Source organism: Podarcis filfolensis (assembly GCF_964270895.1).
Source record: "Podarcis filfolensis genome assembly, chromosome: 1".
Classification (NCBI taxonomy): Eukaryota; Metazoa; Chordata; class Lepidosauria; order Squamata; family Lacertidae; genus Podarcis; species Podarcis filfolensis.
Window position 1 is genome coordinate 88,578,906 of NC_139604.1, and position 18,099 is coordinate 88,597,004.

General features: G+C 43.4%; 1 protein-coding gene across 10 annotated transcripts in view; it reads left to right on the forward strand.

Moving 5' to 3' along the window:
• Nucleotides 1–18,099, forward strand: part of TMEM229B (transmembrane protein 229B) — a 38,452-nt gene that overhangs the window by 17,178 nt on the left and 3,175 nt on the right. For 3 of the 10 annotated variants that reach the window (XR_014546159.1, XR_014546160.1, XR_014546161.1), the window contains 2 exons: nt 11,984–12,032; nt 15,860–16,212. The exons of 1 other annotated variant lie outside the window; for it this stretch is intronic. Coding sequence is in view for 3 of the 9 variants with exons in the window: in XM_083605798.1 (XP_083461924.1) it covers nt 12,003–12,032 (30 nt within the window). In the remaining 6 variants the exon portion in view is untranslated. 6 more of the 10 variants (XM_083605798.1, XM_083605800.1, XR_014546162.1 and 3 more) reach the window with 5 other exon arrangements.

An 18,099-nucleotide genomic window follows, 5' to 3' on the forward strand; every position in this document is an offset into this window, starting at 1 on the left:
GCTGATTTCCTTAAGAATGGATAGGTTTGATCTTCTTGCAGTCCATGGGACTCTCAAGAGGGCACACGGAGAAGGGGACGACAAAGGACTTTGCATGAGCAGGCATTCACAAAAAGGACTCCTATTCAGTTATTGGAGACCATGGCTAGCTTGGCCATGCAACCCTAACCTAAGGATGAGGCAGGCAGTGCGCACCCGCTCCCAGTCATTGCGTGATTCCCCTTCGTATGAATAATACAGGAAGGGGACTTAAACATAGTTTAGTAAAAAGAACATTGGCATGCCCAGTTTCATTCCCTGTTATTTATGAATAACAAAGATTTTGATATAAGCTGACACATACAACAGGGTTCTTTTCGGTAGTGGCCTTTGTGAAATGCCACAGTATAGAAGCTTGTGTCAAAAGAGACTCCTTAAATGGAGGGTTACAATGATCCCCTCTTGTACAGCTCTAAGCTGTGGCCTTGATATGTACAACTGCTAGACTGGTGTAGAGAGCTCAAAGTATGCAAAAGAAAATAAGCCTTACAGTGAAATGTTCCCCGTTGCTTTGGGTTAGTCTGCTGTGCAGATGCAAGGATGGCAAAGAACTCACAGCAAGGTTTCACGGCTTACTTTTAAGATTGTTCAACGGAGCAGGATTTGAAGAAATGCCCGGGTGGTTTCCATAGTAATGTTGCTGTGGAGCACTTCTTACACTTCAGAGGTAGCAAGTGTGCCACCCTCTGTGTGGCAAGATAGTCAAATCTATTAAAATTGAGGAGCCATCTGGAAATCCAGAGATGGACACAGGTGTGCTTATGCTTGCTTTTGTTGATTATGCTTGCTTTTTGTTGATTATCATCTGAGCAAAGAGCACTGAGAGAAATGGAGTTGGAAGGGGTTCATTCTTCCAGACAGTCATTCCATGTTTAGTGCTCTTTAACTGAAAATCCACATAGATTTTCAGGGTAATGCTTGAGCTGCACTAGCAGCAGATGGTGCTCTCTGTCTCTCTTTTCGCACACATATATCTCAACAACACACACAGATGCCTCTTACTCTTGCTTCTGCCCCTCATAAAGGTAAAGGACCCTTGACCATTAGGTCCAATCGTGACTGACTCTGGGGTTGCAGCGCTCATCTTGCTTTATTGGCTGAGGGAGCCGGCGTACAGCTTCCAGGTCATGTGGCCAGCATGACTAAGCCGCTTCTGGCAAACCAGAGCAACACACGGAAATGGCGTTTACCTTCCCGCCGGAGTGGTACCTATTTATCTACTTGCACTTGGGTGTTCTTTTGAACTGCTAGGTTGGCAGGAGCTGGGACCGAACAACAGGAGCTCACCCCGTTGCAGGGATTCGAACCGCCGACCTTCTGATCGGCAAGCCCTAGGCTCTGTGGTTTAACCCACAGCGCCACCCGTGTCCCCTTCTGCCCCTCATAGCCATCATGATATAAAGAGATCGCACTGGTCTACTTGCTCACAGTGCTATCATATGTATATATGCAAGTTGTCTGCCTCTTCAGAAGTTGTGTGTGAGCCTCGAACAGGTTTATTATTATACTTGCAACATGGAAATGTTATATTCTTGCTAGAAAAGAAACGCTCTGTTCCTGCTAGAGTTGCTTTTAATCTTACAAGTTTTTATTTTTGGAGTTTTGAGCAGGGTGGATCGATCTCAACCGAGGCAAGTTGTCACCAATAAAAAGACAGTTTTAAATCAATTTCTCCATTGTACAAGTCATACTAATTTGTTGCTATAACAATGAAAACATTGGTTAGCAGCTAAGAGCTTTTAAAACAGCACTGGAGCATAATCTAAAGCCTCTGGACAGGAAGTCTCTGTGCCTTTGGCACCACATTTTTGTTTACTTAGAAATAAGGGAGAGGCAACTGTGCAATGAATAGATTTATTTTTTGACCCTTAGTGCAAGATCACTGCTTTGTCAGCTTAAATTTCTAGAATGTTCCAGAAAAAGGGGCTAGTAATTGCTGAGGAGAACAAAGATAAGGAGCAGCCAGTTACATCCATACCATACGTTTAAAGCACACAGCTTCCTCCAAAGAATCCTGGGAACTCTAGTTAGTTAAGGGTTATGGAACTGTAATTCTGAGAAGGGTGCACTACATTTCCCAGGATTATTTGACAGTACTGCCCTACCTTATGTTATATTGTAATAAAGTATACGCAACACTGAAAGCATGGTATAAATGCTGCATATATTTTATTCGTTTGTATCCCGTCTTTCCACTATAGAAGTCTTCAAAAAAAATGCCATTTGAGTTCTGCCCTTTAAATACTTTTAGTTTATGAGATATCTTTTCAAGGAAGGCAAAGAAGGCCAATAAATCTTTTTTGTTTAAATAAGTTACACACACACATTGATCTACGAATCCACTTTCTTGGTGCCCTAGCATTTGGATTGGGTCACAGTTCATTAAACCAACACATTGTGGCACAACTGCAAGCATCCAGACTGGCTTAAGCCTCACACATCATACAGAAACATAGAGCCTAGCTGTGAACCGTCTCATTACAAATAGAACCAGATGCAAACCAATCATGTCAATAACCAGAGCGTTTGTTTAATGCAGCCTTCCCCAGCTTGGCGTCCTCCAACTCCTATCAATTCCTGCCAGCTCCGCTGTGCTTGCTGGGGCTGTTTGGCAACTGTATCCCAAAGCAGCTGGAGCCTGCCTAGCTGGGGAAAGCTGCTTTAATCCACAACTGAGACTGGAATGTGAATCTTTGGCTTCCCCTGTGGCATCTAGTGCTTCCCCTTAGAAGCTTGAGGTTCCTTGCATTTCACAACCAAGCAGAGGGTGGATGGATGATGGGCATTTGTTGCATGTGATCCCACTCAGGGCTTACGAAAATGCAGCATATGCATCCAGCATCATGAGGCTGCAGCCCTACACTCTTAGGCGCATTGAACTCAGTAGAAATGGCTTCTGAGTAGAAATGTAGAATGGCACTGCAAGTCGCTCTACTTCAAGAGCAAGCTTAGACCTTGCAGCTGTCAAGGGCAATAGCAAGGGATTTCTCTGAGGATGGGGAAGACTTCAGTGCTCTCCTTAGCAGCTTCCTGTTCCAAATGACTACTTGCAGAAGGGAAATAAAGTAGGAAAAAGGAGTGTATAGATGAAAATAGGCTAAATTTGCATAATATGTACGCAAAATGTATACTTCATGCATAATGTCTGCACAATGGAAACTATTTTTCCTCCCCTGAGCATGGCATGCTCCCTTTGCCCGTGAGCTGATGGGTGGCTGGGAGTGCATGTTGCTCCAGCAATGGAAGAATCGGGAGCCCACTTGATTGTTCCTTTAAAGCACCATCCTTACCTGCCCCATGCCTGATATCAAGATTGTCATCAGGTGTGGGCCAGGAGGACATGGTTCCCCCAAAATGGCCTAGCAGGCCAAACAAAGGGGTCTGATGGACCAGGTTTAGCCCAGAGGCTGAGGCTCCCCACCCCTGGTCTAGAGGCTACAATGTTCAGCTTCTCTTGGTGCAGAATTTGAGTTGTCTTAGCAGAATGAATCTACCAGGACAGAGTTTATACACTCTTGGATAATATGTCATTATTTTCTCTCCATGATTTCCTCTCTACACAATTGCTCTGATCTGTCATTATGGTATAGCAGGTGACCTACTGCTGACAGTACTGTTTAGAATAAGCTGTTGCTTGTTCTGATGTTGAATAGCATTTGTATCTGGAGGAGCAATTTTGGATTTACTGGATAAATACAGGTAATAAAACAGCACTTGTATAATTTGTGTTGAGTTGCTTAATCCTTCATTGTGAAATTGTTGTTCAACTTTTATCCAGGAGGAAATCTGTTTTATGTACCTTCTGTGCCAGACCTCTGTAGGTATTTGCCTACACACTTATAATAGGACATTTATATCATCTGGAATTGGCGTTTTCAAACTGAAGGCCTTTTCTCACCTGTGTCTTTTGTGCAGCCAACACTAGCTCTGCTCCTGGATATTTATTGTGCCATTGCCCTCCGGTGTAGACAGTCTTCTTGTGTATTTATTTGTGCTTATTTATAACTGATAAAATGGCCATAATGAGTTCTGTTTGTAAAAAAAGGATATTGAATAATTTCTATGAAACTAATTATATAGTTAATAACTATGCTGCAGCAATATCCTCCTTTCAAGAAAAGGAAGCAGACATGCGAGAGGGGAGCTCTCCTTGCTTTGTTTATAAAACTTTCTAGAGAAGGTAGCAGCACAGACAATAACAGGGAGCCAGCCCTGCCATTAGGCAGAGTGAGCCAGCTGCCTTGGATAACTGAATCTGGTTATCATGAGAGAACAGCAAATTGTTAGTGATTTAAAAACAACCAAGATTCTTATGTCACCACAAAGACTAACAAATGTATTATGGCATAAGCCTTTGTAGACTCAAGCCGCCTTTGACAAATACATGAAGTGAAATATTAGTTGGCAGGTAAGGTAGGATTAAGGGACGCGGATTGCGCTGTGGGTAAAAGCCTCAGCGCCTAGGACTTGCCGATCGAAAGGTTGGCGGTTCGAATCCCCGCGGCAGGGTGCGCTCCCGTTGCTCGGTCCCAGCGCCTGCCAACCTAGCAGTTCGAAAGCACCCCCAGGTGCAAGTAGATAAATAGGGACCGCTTACCAGCAGGAAGGTAAACGGCATTCCGTGTGCTGCGCTGGCTCGCCAGATGCAGCTTGTCACACTGGCCACGTGACCCGGAAGTGTCTGCGGACAACGCTGGCTCCCGGCCTATAGAGTGAGATGAGCGCACAACCCTAGAGTCTGCCAAGACTGGCCCGTACGGGCAGGGGTACCTTTACCTTTAAGATAGGATTATGTGACAATGAGATGCAAAAATCACAACCAGCAATAATTGAAGCTTAAATTCATATTAAGTAGGCACATAATGGATTGAGGAATCACTTGTGAGATTTTTCAGTGTAATCCTCCAAAATAACTTGACTAACTTTGGGTACAATGTACTTGCTTGTGATGAGGACTATTTGCTGATTTACCTGGGGGGGGGGGTTGGACAAGGCTGAATGCAGTCTTTGGACCAAAGAAAAGCTAAAAAAATTGCCACACTTTTAAAAAAACCACTGATATAGTGATGGGGATGTATCAGTGACACTGACATTGGTCCAGGGGCACCTCTAGGCATTGTGTGTGTATTTTTCTGGCAGGTTGCTCCTTCCAACAAGACAACATTTTTCTTCTTCCTGCAACTTCATAGGCCAACGTCCATTTTGAATGGTCTTGTGAAGTTGTGGACATATCATCACCTGTCATAGTCCTGTGCTGCCAGCCACAGCAGAGCTCAGTGGAGGGAGAAGCCAGCCAACCAGCCAAGTGTCAGGGGGGTACTTGCCTGGAGGCAGAGTCTGTATGCAAGGTTCAGTCCAATCCTAAGGTCAGGAGTACCTCAGTGCACATAGTCAGACGATTCGGGCGTCAAGAAAGCCGAGGGTCCACAGTCACAAGATCTAGTCACGAATGACAAATGCTGTTTCCAGCAACTGACTGAGGCTGGAAAGCCTGCTTAAGAAAGCTGGAGCCGGCTGGTTCTCATCAGGAGCAAGAAGGCTGATCAGCAGCAGGTGGAGTCACTTCACCTTCTGCTCCTTCAGGCTGCTGCTCAGCAGGTGAAGCTGACTCCTGGCCCATGACATCACCCTCTACCTCCCTCTAATGGAGTTTATGTAGCAGGTGTTTCATATCTTTCCTCTTTTTTTGGTGATTCAGCAGTCTGTACAGTGACTTCCAAAAGATCATGACTACAGCTGCCAGAGGGCTTTGCAAACAGGAAGTGGGCTTCACACAACTTCCTTTTGAGACTGAAGTACCGGGTTTCTGTAAGCTGCTGAGTGTAGTGATCACTCGGCAGGAGAGAGCTCACTTTGTCTCCTCTCCAAGGGTGAGCAGACTGTGAATAGGATTTTATTTCAATCATACTGTACTGTAAGACAGAGAGCCGCTCCAGGAAATGAGCCGTTGCAAGGTAATATAATTCTCTTTGCTCTCCATATGGTTTACATTTGAAACTTTGCCCCAAGCAAAGATCACCTGGCATCAGGACAACTGGATTATTCATGTTCACTTTTGCCTGCTTTGTGTCCCACTGTGATAAAGCAACTCAAATTCCAAGGATTGGACTTGTGGTAAAGGGAACTTGGTGCTGATTATTTTGTTAATTCTAATGATCGTTGTGCTCTGTTTCTATTCAGCAAAATGACAGAATCAGCGGTGGTGGCAAAAGCCTCCGTGCTCCCTCATATTTCAAAGCAATAACTGGAGTGAGCACATCTCCAGAAATATAAAATTCAGCATACCAAAGGAGTTAGGAACCTGTTGCCTTCCGTATATTGGATTGTAATTTACCATCATTTTCTTTGTGTGATGCCTTTCTGTAGTTAAAACCATGCTCAAGGTAGAATACAAAGTGAAGAGAGTTGCATAATTACAAAAGTAGTTATTAGACAAATAAAGTACATAACAAAATTGAACAGCATTGCCGGAAATAGACCATGACGCCTGAAATCCTACAACATCTGGAGGGCCACAAGTTCCTCACCCCGATATATAGAATTGAGCTACATGTACCAACAGTCTATGTGACTTATGATAGTAAAAGGCAGTTTATCTGTGTCTGTTTATTTTCATATTTTATATGAGGGTTTTTGTTTATCAGTCCAACGTTTTCCTCCCTAGTTTACATGGGGAGGTTCACTATGCCCAAATTTAAGAAGAGGGAAATTGCTACCTAGAAGAGAGAGATGTATTTTATCATAACAAGGTGTTTCTGCTCTCAAGAAAAGGAATTAACATGCAGGCTAGACTACAATATAGTCTCTTCCATGGTGATAACTAAACAGTGATTGCTGTTTGGCATCAGCATGAAAATGTTTACCCCTGAGCTCTTGTGTCGTATGCTGATTTTTGAAATCAGTTGCCCTTAAAAATCTTAATGTGTCTTAACTTATACAGTATCTCAATCTTAGGGCCAAATGAGATGAGATACCACTTCCGCAGTTAGCAATTGCATGCATGGCTTTTAAAAAGTAAATTGCCCGTGTGGACCTACCAATCTGGAGTGAAATATTGGCATGGGTGATAAGTAGACTTTGTCCCTTTGTTTCCCCATGGGGTCCTGTCCTGGATCACCCCTGCTCTTTGTATGGGGGTGGTAGAATCCCCCATTCACTCCAAAGTCCAGTCTTGTGGTCTGTCCAGCCGTAACACTAGAATGAAAAGTGCATTGTAGCTTTTTTATTGACATAGCTTAAAGGCACAAATCAATTGCCCCTGCAATTGGCCATCAAAGTCGATATGGTAATGGGAAATTCAGTGGCCTGGACTCCTTTATGACTCGTGCGTCAGCAAGAAAATTGCCAGTTAAGATTAAGCTGCAAAATGTTACATGTGATAGGAATTAAAAAAAAGAGAAAAGAGCAGCTCCATTGACTTGTGTTCAATGGCTGAAAAGTGTCGTGTTGACTCATAAATGGCACATATTGGAGCTAGATTAATTAGTGACAATCAGTGGGAGATTTTCAGTTTTGGATGGGTCGCCATAGCAGCTGCCCCTTTAATTCTGGAGCAAGCCGAAATCTGCCCACTTCTTTTAAGACTTGCTTTTCCTTAAAGACATGCCAACATTTCTGCTCGCTTTGGAAATGCACTGAGATGGAAATCTAAAACCAGGGTTGACTGAGGACCTTGATGACATTATTGATGGCCCTTTGGGACAGCTGGTCCAAAGATCTGTCATCAAGTGCAGTGCAGGCAGGGCGGTGAATCCCGTGACTTCAGCCGTTACCGGCCATGTATATGACTGCGCCTGTCTTGAGCAGAAAGTGCAGATGGGGACTTCTTGCTATGAAGTAGCAGCAAAGTCCATAATTTCATTACACCCCCACCCAACAGACAGGACACTTGAGTGCTGAATCCCAAAACATAGGTGCTGGGCCTCAAATTGTCTTCTCCTGCTGAAACATTAAGTATGAATGTTAATTGTGATAACTGGTTTATGCAGAATTGATGGCACCTGCAGATGCAGCTGGGCGTTTGTCCACTCACCGGCATGTTTTATTACTTCACATGCTCCGGGGCTTTATCCTGCTACCAGAATCCAGTCCTGGCACAGGTCAAGCTAACCATACCTGACCTGGTTGGGGCTAATAGGAGTTATAGTCCAAAACATCTGGAGGAGCCCAGATTGGCAAAGGCTAGATTAAGCCATCAGAGTACAATTTATGTCAGCATGCAAGCACTGTGGGTTATGAGTTGCTGAGATTCTGCATCTGCATGTATATGTTTCAGTTTGGAGTTGGGTGGCATAGCAGATGGCACAGAAGACACTGCTCACAGAAAGCCAAGTGTTAGAGGTGGTTCAGGCCTCTGAAGTAGGGGAGCAGATGTTCTACTCATCATTGGCCCATCTGCTCTCTCTGCTTCTGCCATATCTACAGGCACTTGTGTATCAGTGGTAAATGAACAAAAGAACAATCACAGCCACCCTATTCATCATGGTCCCAGCTGCTTAGTCATTGACTGTGACTAAGGGGGGTGGTGGGATGAGGAATAGCTGTTGAACCTTCATGAAAATTCAGGATGGAAAAGCAGCACAGCAAATTTTGAGTTAAGACTTTAACTGAGTGGAAATGTGGCTTGTTGCTAACTCTGAACAGGCTGGTTGACGTGGTATGATTCTGTAGGACAGAAGAACACCCCAAATGCAGCTTGTAGTGTAGTTAGCATCAAGATATTCTTTGGATAGGTGGCAATGGTTCTGGGGGTTCTCCTGACCCCTCCAGAGCCACAGATCTGGGTGTTTGGGGGAAGGAGTGGAAGCCCTTGCATGGGCTAGTGTTGTTGTCGTTTAGTCGTGTCCGACTCTTCGTGACCCCATGGACCAGAGCACGCCAGGCACTCCTGTCTTCCACTGCCTCCCGCAGTTAGCAGACCCATTCAATATGTGAATAGGAGCTTGAACTCTGACCTCTGGCCTCATATCACTCCCCATTTGAATTTGTTGGAGCTTCATAGGAATATGATCCTGCTTTCAGTTCTAGTATAATCTCATGGAGATGGTTTCTGCTTCAATGGTTTGTAGAAGCTCTCAATAATTAAATTGTTCTGAGAGTCACATTCTGTGGGGCCAGCATGGCTACCGAAAGCTCTGCTGTGCAGCTCACGCAGATGGGCAAATCATCTGCTTCCAATATAAATGTGCAAATGTTGTAATAGGACACCTGTTAACTTTTTCTTCCTTTGTTTTTTGGACCAAATATGGCCGATTGGTTCAAAAAAGCAACAAACAGTCTATGGCCTGCAATTTGCTTATGGTTCTCTAAATGCCTTAAAGACGCGGCTCTATGTGTGAAAGTCATCACTGACCATACAATATGTTCCCATTGCTAATTAAGCAGCCTGTAAACCACAGGTGTAGGGAACACAATACTCCCTGTTGTAAGATAATTGCTCGAAAGTGGCAAGAGAATGGCTTACTGCCAAGGAAACTACTTCAGGGACCTGGCTCTCCCTTCTTTGAAAGCAGTAGCTCATTTTAAGAAGCAGGTCCAAGCAGTGAATATTCACCCTCAGTGACAGTCTCTGGAAGCCTGTTTTCATAGGTTAAAAAAGGATGACTTGTGCTTTTAAGTGTTTTAGACGAAAGAGGTATGTCCTCATGTAGGGATGGATGGATCAGGTTATCTCCAGCCCATGTCAATGTCACAAGTCCGTTCCATCTTGTTTCTGCATCAATCTGCAGTTGTTGTTTTTTTAAAAAAACTGCATAAGAAGATCACATTAACTTCGGATATACCGGTACATGCATTTTTGTTTACACCTTATCCTAAACAATTTAGAACATTATTTAAAAAGCAAGAACTGTGTTGTAAATTTTGGTAGGCAAATTTGGTACCTTATTCCCAGAGTGGATGGATCAGGACAGTGTGTATCAGAATGTGCTCCCCCCCCCCAAAAAAAAAAACACTGAACAAAAAAAAACTAAAACCCAACTCCCCAGCAAGCTTGGTTCAGAGGTGTCAATACTAGAGGCTGATGTACACCTTTGCTTGTTCATACCATACAGACATATAGGGGAATATGGAAATTGTCCATTATTCCCATCAGATATAGTTGTTTGATTAGGAACATGACACAATTAAATTAATCCCATCCATTGTGTTTTACATTTCACTGGCAGCATTGTGGAAGTTTAAGGAGCACAAGCAAAAGTGCCGCTTCATATTTTGAGGCAGGGAGAAGATTTGCAGCAAGGTTTGAAAGCTTCCGCTTGGATCAAATTGAAGGTCAGATTCCAGAAAGCAGTGTAGAGGATTTGCTGAGGTTATTTTTTATACCTCATAATTACTGGGGACACTGATGCCCCTGAGGCATGGTCATGTGTATCCTGTTCTGCTGGCGCTTAGGGGCTTCACAAGGGAAGTGATATACATTCCCAAGCCATCTTTCAGTCAGACTCCTGGGCAGCTCTGCTATCTGAGCTATGTCTCTGCCAAGGACCAGAGTCATCCAAAGGCTTAGAAAGGCTGGTAGGGCTTTCCCTTTCAGAGGCTGTGCCCTCCCTTGGAAAGCTGTCTGCAGTCTTTAAAGGGCTCATAACTGATTCTACAGTCCCAAGCACCTGTCTGACTGTGGAGCAGGGGAAACGGCGGGGAGTCATTCCCGGAGTCCGCAGATGACGGGAGAACCACATCCTCAGGCCGAGTTGCTGTAAATGGGCGTGCTAAGGACCCCACAGGAGGGTGACATGCGAGTCATCCAAAGACACGTCCTCCTCATGATAATACGTGGTCTGAAACATTGCAGGGGGGTTGCCTCACATGCCAGCTGTTGTCAAAAAGTAAATCCAGGCTGCTCAGAGGAAACATACAAAATGTTTTTTGAAGAAATGCTTTGGAACCCAGTCCTGCCCGTGTGGTGTTTGTGCTGTGCGCAGTTATTGGTACCTGTATGCTGGGTAGTTGGTGGAGGACTGATTTCCAAGGGCAGACAAATAGAACTGATTTTTAAAAATGAGTAACGTTAAGCATTTAATTTTCCAGAAACAGGAAAACCCCCATTTAAAAACATTGTTTAAATTTGCAGGTGGTTTTAAAACCAGTTATAGTTGCTGGTATTCAACAGTCTTCTGCCTTGCTGCTGGGTCGTCGCCCCCACCCCCATTGATCGTTGAGTGTCTAAATGCTTCTGATTCCAGGACTTTTTCTTCCCTCTATTTATGATCTCTCAGAGAACTGTTCAGTTGACTAATCTGTTTTCCCTGGCACCGTTGGCATTTTCAGCCCAGTTTTTCAAAACTGGCTGTTACGTTTTCATCTTAATGGCAACTTCTGACACTGCTGCTTACACAGTTGTGAGTGGGCTTTTGCCTCATTTGGAGTCAGCCACTTACAGTAACAATCCCACTAGTACTTGGGCTTTTACTTGGGTCACTAGGGACAACCCTATTCCCCCAGATAGCTCTAGGTGTACCTATTGAGCAGTTCTATCATCCCCAAATGTGAATACTCAGCTACCTAGCCCAACTTCATTGTAATGATTGTCTGTAGCTTTGAAAGTCCACAATTCCTATTGGTGCCCAACAATAGCCATCAAGAGTGGCAGAATTGTTAAATTGGTGACCATTAGTCTTACATGAAAAGACACTAGCTCCATCCTGTCACAGTGCCTCTGCTAGCGTAATCCCAGTCAAAATGCTTGCAGTGAACGCACAGCATTAAGTGGACTTTTTAGCTCAATAACCCACCAGCTGTGAGAGGTGTACTTTTTGCACTGGCAGTAGTTGTAAGTCAGACCAATTCTTAGTGTATTCTGAGCCATCCCAGGAGGTGGCTTTTGCCCATGCAGCTTAGAGATTTGAGTGTTGCTCGCTTGCAGCTTGGTTGTTCCATTGTGAGCCCCTTAGGAAACATTGACCTTTTCTAGAATCTTAGTTCACTTTTTAATTTTATCTTGTAGGAATCGTACGAGCCCAGACATGCCTGTGAATGTGGAGGAATCTAGGCAGGTGAGCTGTGAATTGCCAATGAAACAGATCTTTTTTGTAAAGCACAGAACAACTTTTCAGTTATGGGAAGTAATAATAAAGCAATGAAATACATTTTTATAACTTGTTTTCACACAATATTTTCTCCAAATCCTGAATTCATTGGTAAACTGCACATATTGCTTAGACGCAAGCACAGCTCAGTTGCTTTCAGTGCAGTTGGATCTCCTCTTTGGCCAGCTAAGTTATTTCCTTGGGTCACCATTAGTATGTGCGACTTCCCCTCTTCCTGAACCGAGAGTGCACCAAAATAACCTTATAAGGAGGTATTAGCTATGGGGGTCTCTAGATGTATATAGCAAGTCACAGACACATTGTGGGAATGTACAGACCAATTAGATGTACAATATCTCGTAAGGATTGAGGAAGTACATTTTTCCTGTTTCCTGTTGAAGCTGGCTGAATCAGAACTCGTTCATTTGACCCCTGTCAAAATGCCACTTTCTTTAGAGCAGTTTTTCAACTTTTAATTGCTGGGTCCCGCCTCCCGTAAGGAACTAATGTTTGACTGAATACAGGAACAAGATGTGCTTAAACATCATCATCATCATTACTATTAATAATCATATTAAAATTGAAAACATAGGAATGCTTTTTTTAAAGCAAGGATCTAATGTTGGTTTGAAATGAGGAACAAGCTGTTGTTAATATTTAAAATTATTTTATTATTAAAAGCATGGGGGAAAGGCAAGACATCCAACTGAATCACTGATTCATGGATTAGATTGATTGTCGTTGGTTTCCAAGCTCATGAGGAAGATGGGCTCTCTAGTGGGGAAGGTTCTGACTCCTGTTTTTTGATAAGTCTCTACACACTAAATTGCATTGAAGAAGTTAACTTTGGAAGATTTTTCCAGCCTCTTTGTAGCATTCTTGGGAATATTCTGATAATTACATATCCAGAGTAGGCACTTCCAGATTGTTAATTATTTTGTCAGTCGAGTTTGATCACAAATGGGCAAATTCAGGTTGTGCACTTAAACTGTATTTGGCACTCTTGTGCAACAAACCTGCTTCCAAAACCAGAAAACTGTTTGTGGTAAGGAACCTGACAGAAGAAAGCACTTGAAAGTGTGGAACAATTGCTTGACACAATGTCATTTAACTTCCTCGTGAAACAGACAGACAGACAGACAAACAAACAAACAAACAAACAAACTAGGATAGATGCACTATAAACAGGTAACCTGAGTCTGTTTCCCCTATTCACTCCAAAGTGGTAGCTGCTTGCTTCATAACTTTATCGTAGCTCTTAGCATTATCTAATAATAATTTTAAAATTATCTAATATAATTGCAAGCCAGATACTCTTACTCAGTTTTGATCAGGCACCATGTTGGTGGATCTATGTTTTATTATTACAGTATTACTTTTTAAAGTGTGTCTTGGCCACATCTGCACTGGCTACTTTCTGAGAGATCAAATTTATTGCAGATCAGCAAGAGTGTTCTGTTGTCGAAATAAATTTCTCTACACTGATTATTTGCCTTTCTCTGGCTCTAGCAAACCTTTCTTTCCTCAGCCACTGCTTTCTGTAGCAGTACGTATTTATACATACCGTATTTTCCCCTCTATAACACGCAGATTTTTTCTCCTAAAAAGTAAGGGGAAATGTCTATGCATGTTATTGAGCGAATGTGTGGTCCCTGGAGCTGACTGTCCCGAGTGCAGGGGCGAAAATCAGGCAAAAATCATATCGCGCCGTCACGGGAGGAGGGAAACCTGAAAAGAGGAAGTGCTGCTTTCCTGCATTCTGCCTCAGGGTCTTACTGCCCACCCTGTTCTGTTTCGGTTGCTGTTTGCTCAAGCGGAACAAAGAGCAGGGAAATCCCCTCCTGGCAAGCAGAGGGGAAAGGAAAGGATCGGTCCTTCCTTCTAATTCCTCTCTGTGCTCCGGTGCTGCTGCTGCTGCGTCCAGGGAAGCATTCCAGGCAGCCGGAAAACATGCAGGTGGGGGGGGAGAGGGGGGGCTGGCTTGGGTGGGTGGGACTTTTGCCTTCCTTTCCTCCCTCCCTTTAAACCCCTCTCCTGCATTCTTAGCCAGCTGCTTCTCCGCACACCCCTCTCGTGCTCCTTGTCCCTTCTATGTTTTTCCTTCCCTCCCCACTTAAAACGTGGTTACAAAGCACGGATCCACATGGATCCTCAGGATCTTTGCATTGGGTCACCCCAAATTCACCATCAGATCACATAGCAATGATCTGATGCAAAAACAGGGCTGCAATGGTGCAAAAACGTGGTTACAAAGCACGGATCCACATGGATCCTCAGGATCTTTGCATTGGGTCACCCCAAATTCACCATCAGATCACATAGCATGTCCATGGCTACAGCCTGCACCAAAAAAATCAGGCACCCACTGTTGCCTGGGGCTGCAATGGTGCAAAAGTGTGGTTACAAAGCACAGATCCACATGGATTCTCAGGATTTTTGCATTGGGCTACCCCAAACTCACCGTCAAATCACATGTCTGTGGCCACAGCATGAAGCACAAAAATGATACATCCACTGTTTCATTCAGAATTTTTTTTTCTTCTTTTCCTCCTCTAAAAACTATGTGCGTGTTATGGTCAAGTACGTGTTATCGAGCGAAAAATACGGTATATACTGTACTGGGGGAGGTTGTCCACTAGGTACCCTTGTCCTGAGTTGTTTCAATCTCTAAAAGTTGACAAAACCCAGCTCAGTAGCTGACAATCGGCCAGTGCAGAACTTTCAACACCATCTGCACTAGGTCCAGCGTCTGAACCATGTGCAAAGTAGCCTCCCATGCAACGTATTACAGTAATATAGACATGATTTTATCAGTGCATAGACCACCATGGCAAGGCTATTCCTATCCAGGAACAGTCATAGCTGATGAACCAACAGAAGTTGATAATGGGTGCTTGGAACCATTAAGGTCACCTGGGCTCTAGTGACAATGGTGGATCTAGGAGCACCTCCAAACTATGCACCTACTGCTTCAGAGGACGTGCAACCCCATCCAGGGCAGGTTCCAAACTTGGGAAGTGCCCATCCATAGGAAATCTATTCATCATCATCATCATCATCTTCATCTTGCTGGAATTCAGTCACAATTTATAAGCCCTCATCAACCCATAACTGCATCCAGGCATCTTTTTGGACATGCACAGCCTCTCCTGATTCAGATGTTACAGAGAAACAAGTATACTGGTGACACTTCTCTCTGCATCTCCTAATGCTTGCCCCCAGCAGCTTCATATAGATGTTAAATAGTTTTGTGCCTGTGGTACCCTCCAGATCAACTGCCAGGGGGCAAGGGAAGTCATATAGTATGATTCTCTGGAATCTACCCTGTAAGTTGAGCTGAAGCCACAGCAAAACTCTGACCCCAGGATGATGCCCTAGTCAATGGCATCAAGCCACTGAAAGATCTAGGAAAATCAGCAGGTTTGCACTTCCCATCTATGTCTTTCTCTGCCTCCTAAAGAAGGTCAGCCATCAGGATGGCCAAGACTGATTTTGTCCCAGAACTGGGCCTGAACCCAGACTGGAATGGGTCAAGATAATCCATTTCATCTAAAAATTACTCTATGTCTTCATGCTATTTCTCAACCTTTTTATTTTTCAATGGTCCCCAAGTGAAATTGGCCTGAGATGCGTGGGAGGAGCAGAGCAAAATACCCTTTGACTAATATAAATTGATATTTTCTGCTGATGACTGAGAAGCCTGTACATCCCTGCTCTTTTGACTTGATTTGATAATTAGATTCATTTAATCTTCTTTTGTCGTTCCTTTTTATTCTATCCATCTCCTTGCTCAGGATGGATTTGAGAGCTAGTCAGGGATCTCCTGACACAAGACACAGCCTGTACTGGACTGAGCAACAATACAGCCCAGGAAGGTGAATTCCTCTAGAAGGGAAAAGAAGCAAGCATAGACACAGTGGGAATACCTAAAAATAAACAAATGGAAGAAAACTTGCTATGCTTCTCTACTTGAACTACACAATCTAAAAAAGAGCAAGAAAAGAGCACAAAGCCTTTTGGCATCTTTCTTCATCTCTGTCTTCCCCAGCTAATGCAGGTTGTGAGCCTGTGCATGGATTGTATCACTGTGGTGTTATGTACGGGACATGCCACATTGTTATACTGAATAAAGACCCATTAAAATCTCTTGGAGTGTGCAATGATTTAAATGGGATGTGGTTATACCCTAATTGTATCATAGCTTTATGTGGTTTACAATGCAGATAAGTAACTGAGTATAGATTGATCCTTATAACAGACCCTATGGTCTCAGGTTCACTGTAGTGTAACTGAAGAGGTAATTGTTGTGTTGTGTGCCCTGGTCCATATATTTGGACAAACAACTTTCAATAAGTAGAACTAAGTTTATAGTTCTCCTAGGCAGAAATTCAACTCACAACACCAGTGCACAACCCATATTTTTATACATTGAAGAGCTGGTGTCCTAGGACCAATGTCAAGCTGAGTGGAAACCCATAATTGCAAGAGAAGTTGCCTCGGAGCAAGGAGATAGGATCTCAGCATTTGAATAGCTACTGACTTCCATCTTGCCACCAACGCCATCGCTGACCACTAGAAAGTGAGAAACAAGCCTCTGATAAGTGCTGCCTGCTCTTAGTAGGCAGTGCCGCAAGCTAATTATAAATTTGATACTTGCTAATTCCCCACTGAGAGAAGGGCACAATGGAAATGCACGTCTTTGGTTTTTCTCTGTAGCCCTTCAAAGAAAAGCATTTTAATAAAGTATGTTTATTTTTGAAAAGCTGATTTAATATTGCATGTGAAGGACAGCTGCTTTGAAATTTAACAGCCATGGACACTGTCTGTGTTGTTGCCCCCATTTGAGATATGGGATGTGCGCCAGAGAGACTGCTGTAGTCATTCTTATTTCTAAGGGTGGAGTTGAGCCAGTTCCTTCTAAGAGCAAAACTGGCACACCTAACAAGTTTTCTTCAGGAGACAGAAGTATCAAATGCAAGGCATCTTAGCTCCTTGTCATCACATTTCCTGAGTGCTTCTCTGCTCTGGATCCTTCCTAGGCATTCGTGACTGTTTAATGTGCTTTATTTACAGCATCTGCAACATGTGCGTTGAGCAACTGGTGTTGCCACAGCACTAGAAAAGCTGCCTGAGATTAGCTGTTATTGCCATGTCTTGCAGTTGAAACAAATGTCTCAGGGCCAAAATATGTGGGGGCCTGTCACTGTAGCTGCTGTGGGTATGAAACATATAGGTTTCCTTCCTCTTGGGGTGCCCCTTTTTTGTTTCATTGCTAGCTCTGTCTACCCCCTCCCCCAAGCTGTAGAAGTTTATATAGGTAAAGGATTTTTTAAAACGTAGTTTATAGTTGAGATTCCTGCATTGCAGGGGATAGACTAGATGACGCTTGGGACCCCTTCCAACTCTATGATTCTATGATTCCTCCATACGTTGCTTGTTTGTATGAAATCCAGATTCCTCATCAAATCTATGTGTGCAATTTAAATTAGCAGTTTGGCTTGTATTGTATTATCCATACCTCCACATGATATACGAAAAACTGAGCCTCATTGATGAAGCAGCAGTGGCTAGTTTTTAACTGTGTTACACAGATCAATCCAAACCCCTGATATACTGTGCTGGAGAAGAACAGCATGAGAACCTATATACTTTAGTATAGCTGTGAATAAAGGTTTTTTTAAACGACAATGACAACCTTACCTCATTGAGTTTAAGTATGCTGTTACCTAGCTTATTCCCAGGTCAATGGAGTAGTTGTGACTTCATCAGTGACAACTCACAGGCCTCAAAAAGTCCAATTAAGATCTGACTAGGGAGCAGTTCATAGTGTACCATATTCAGGAGGGTTGGATTTTGGCCTGAAAATGTCTCGGTGTGGGGGCTGAATTTCTTTTTTATATTATTATAAACCAAGGAAAAGGCAGAATGTCAACATAGCACTGGCTTCATCTCACATGGAGAACCATTTGATATCAAGTAGGTATTTGGCCCTGACCTCTGCCCTTCTACCTAAACATGCCTTGTAGCTGTAACA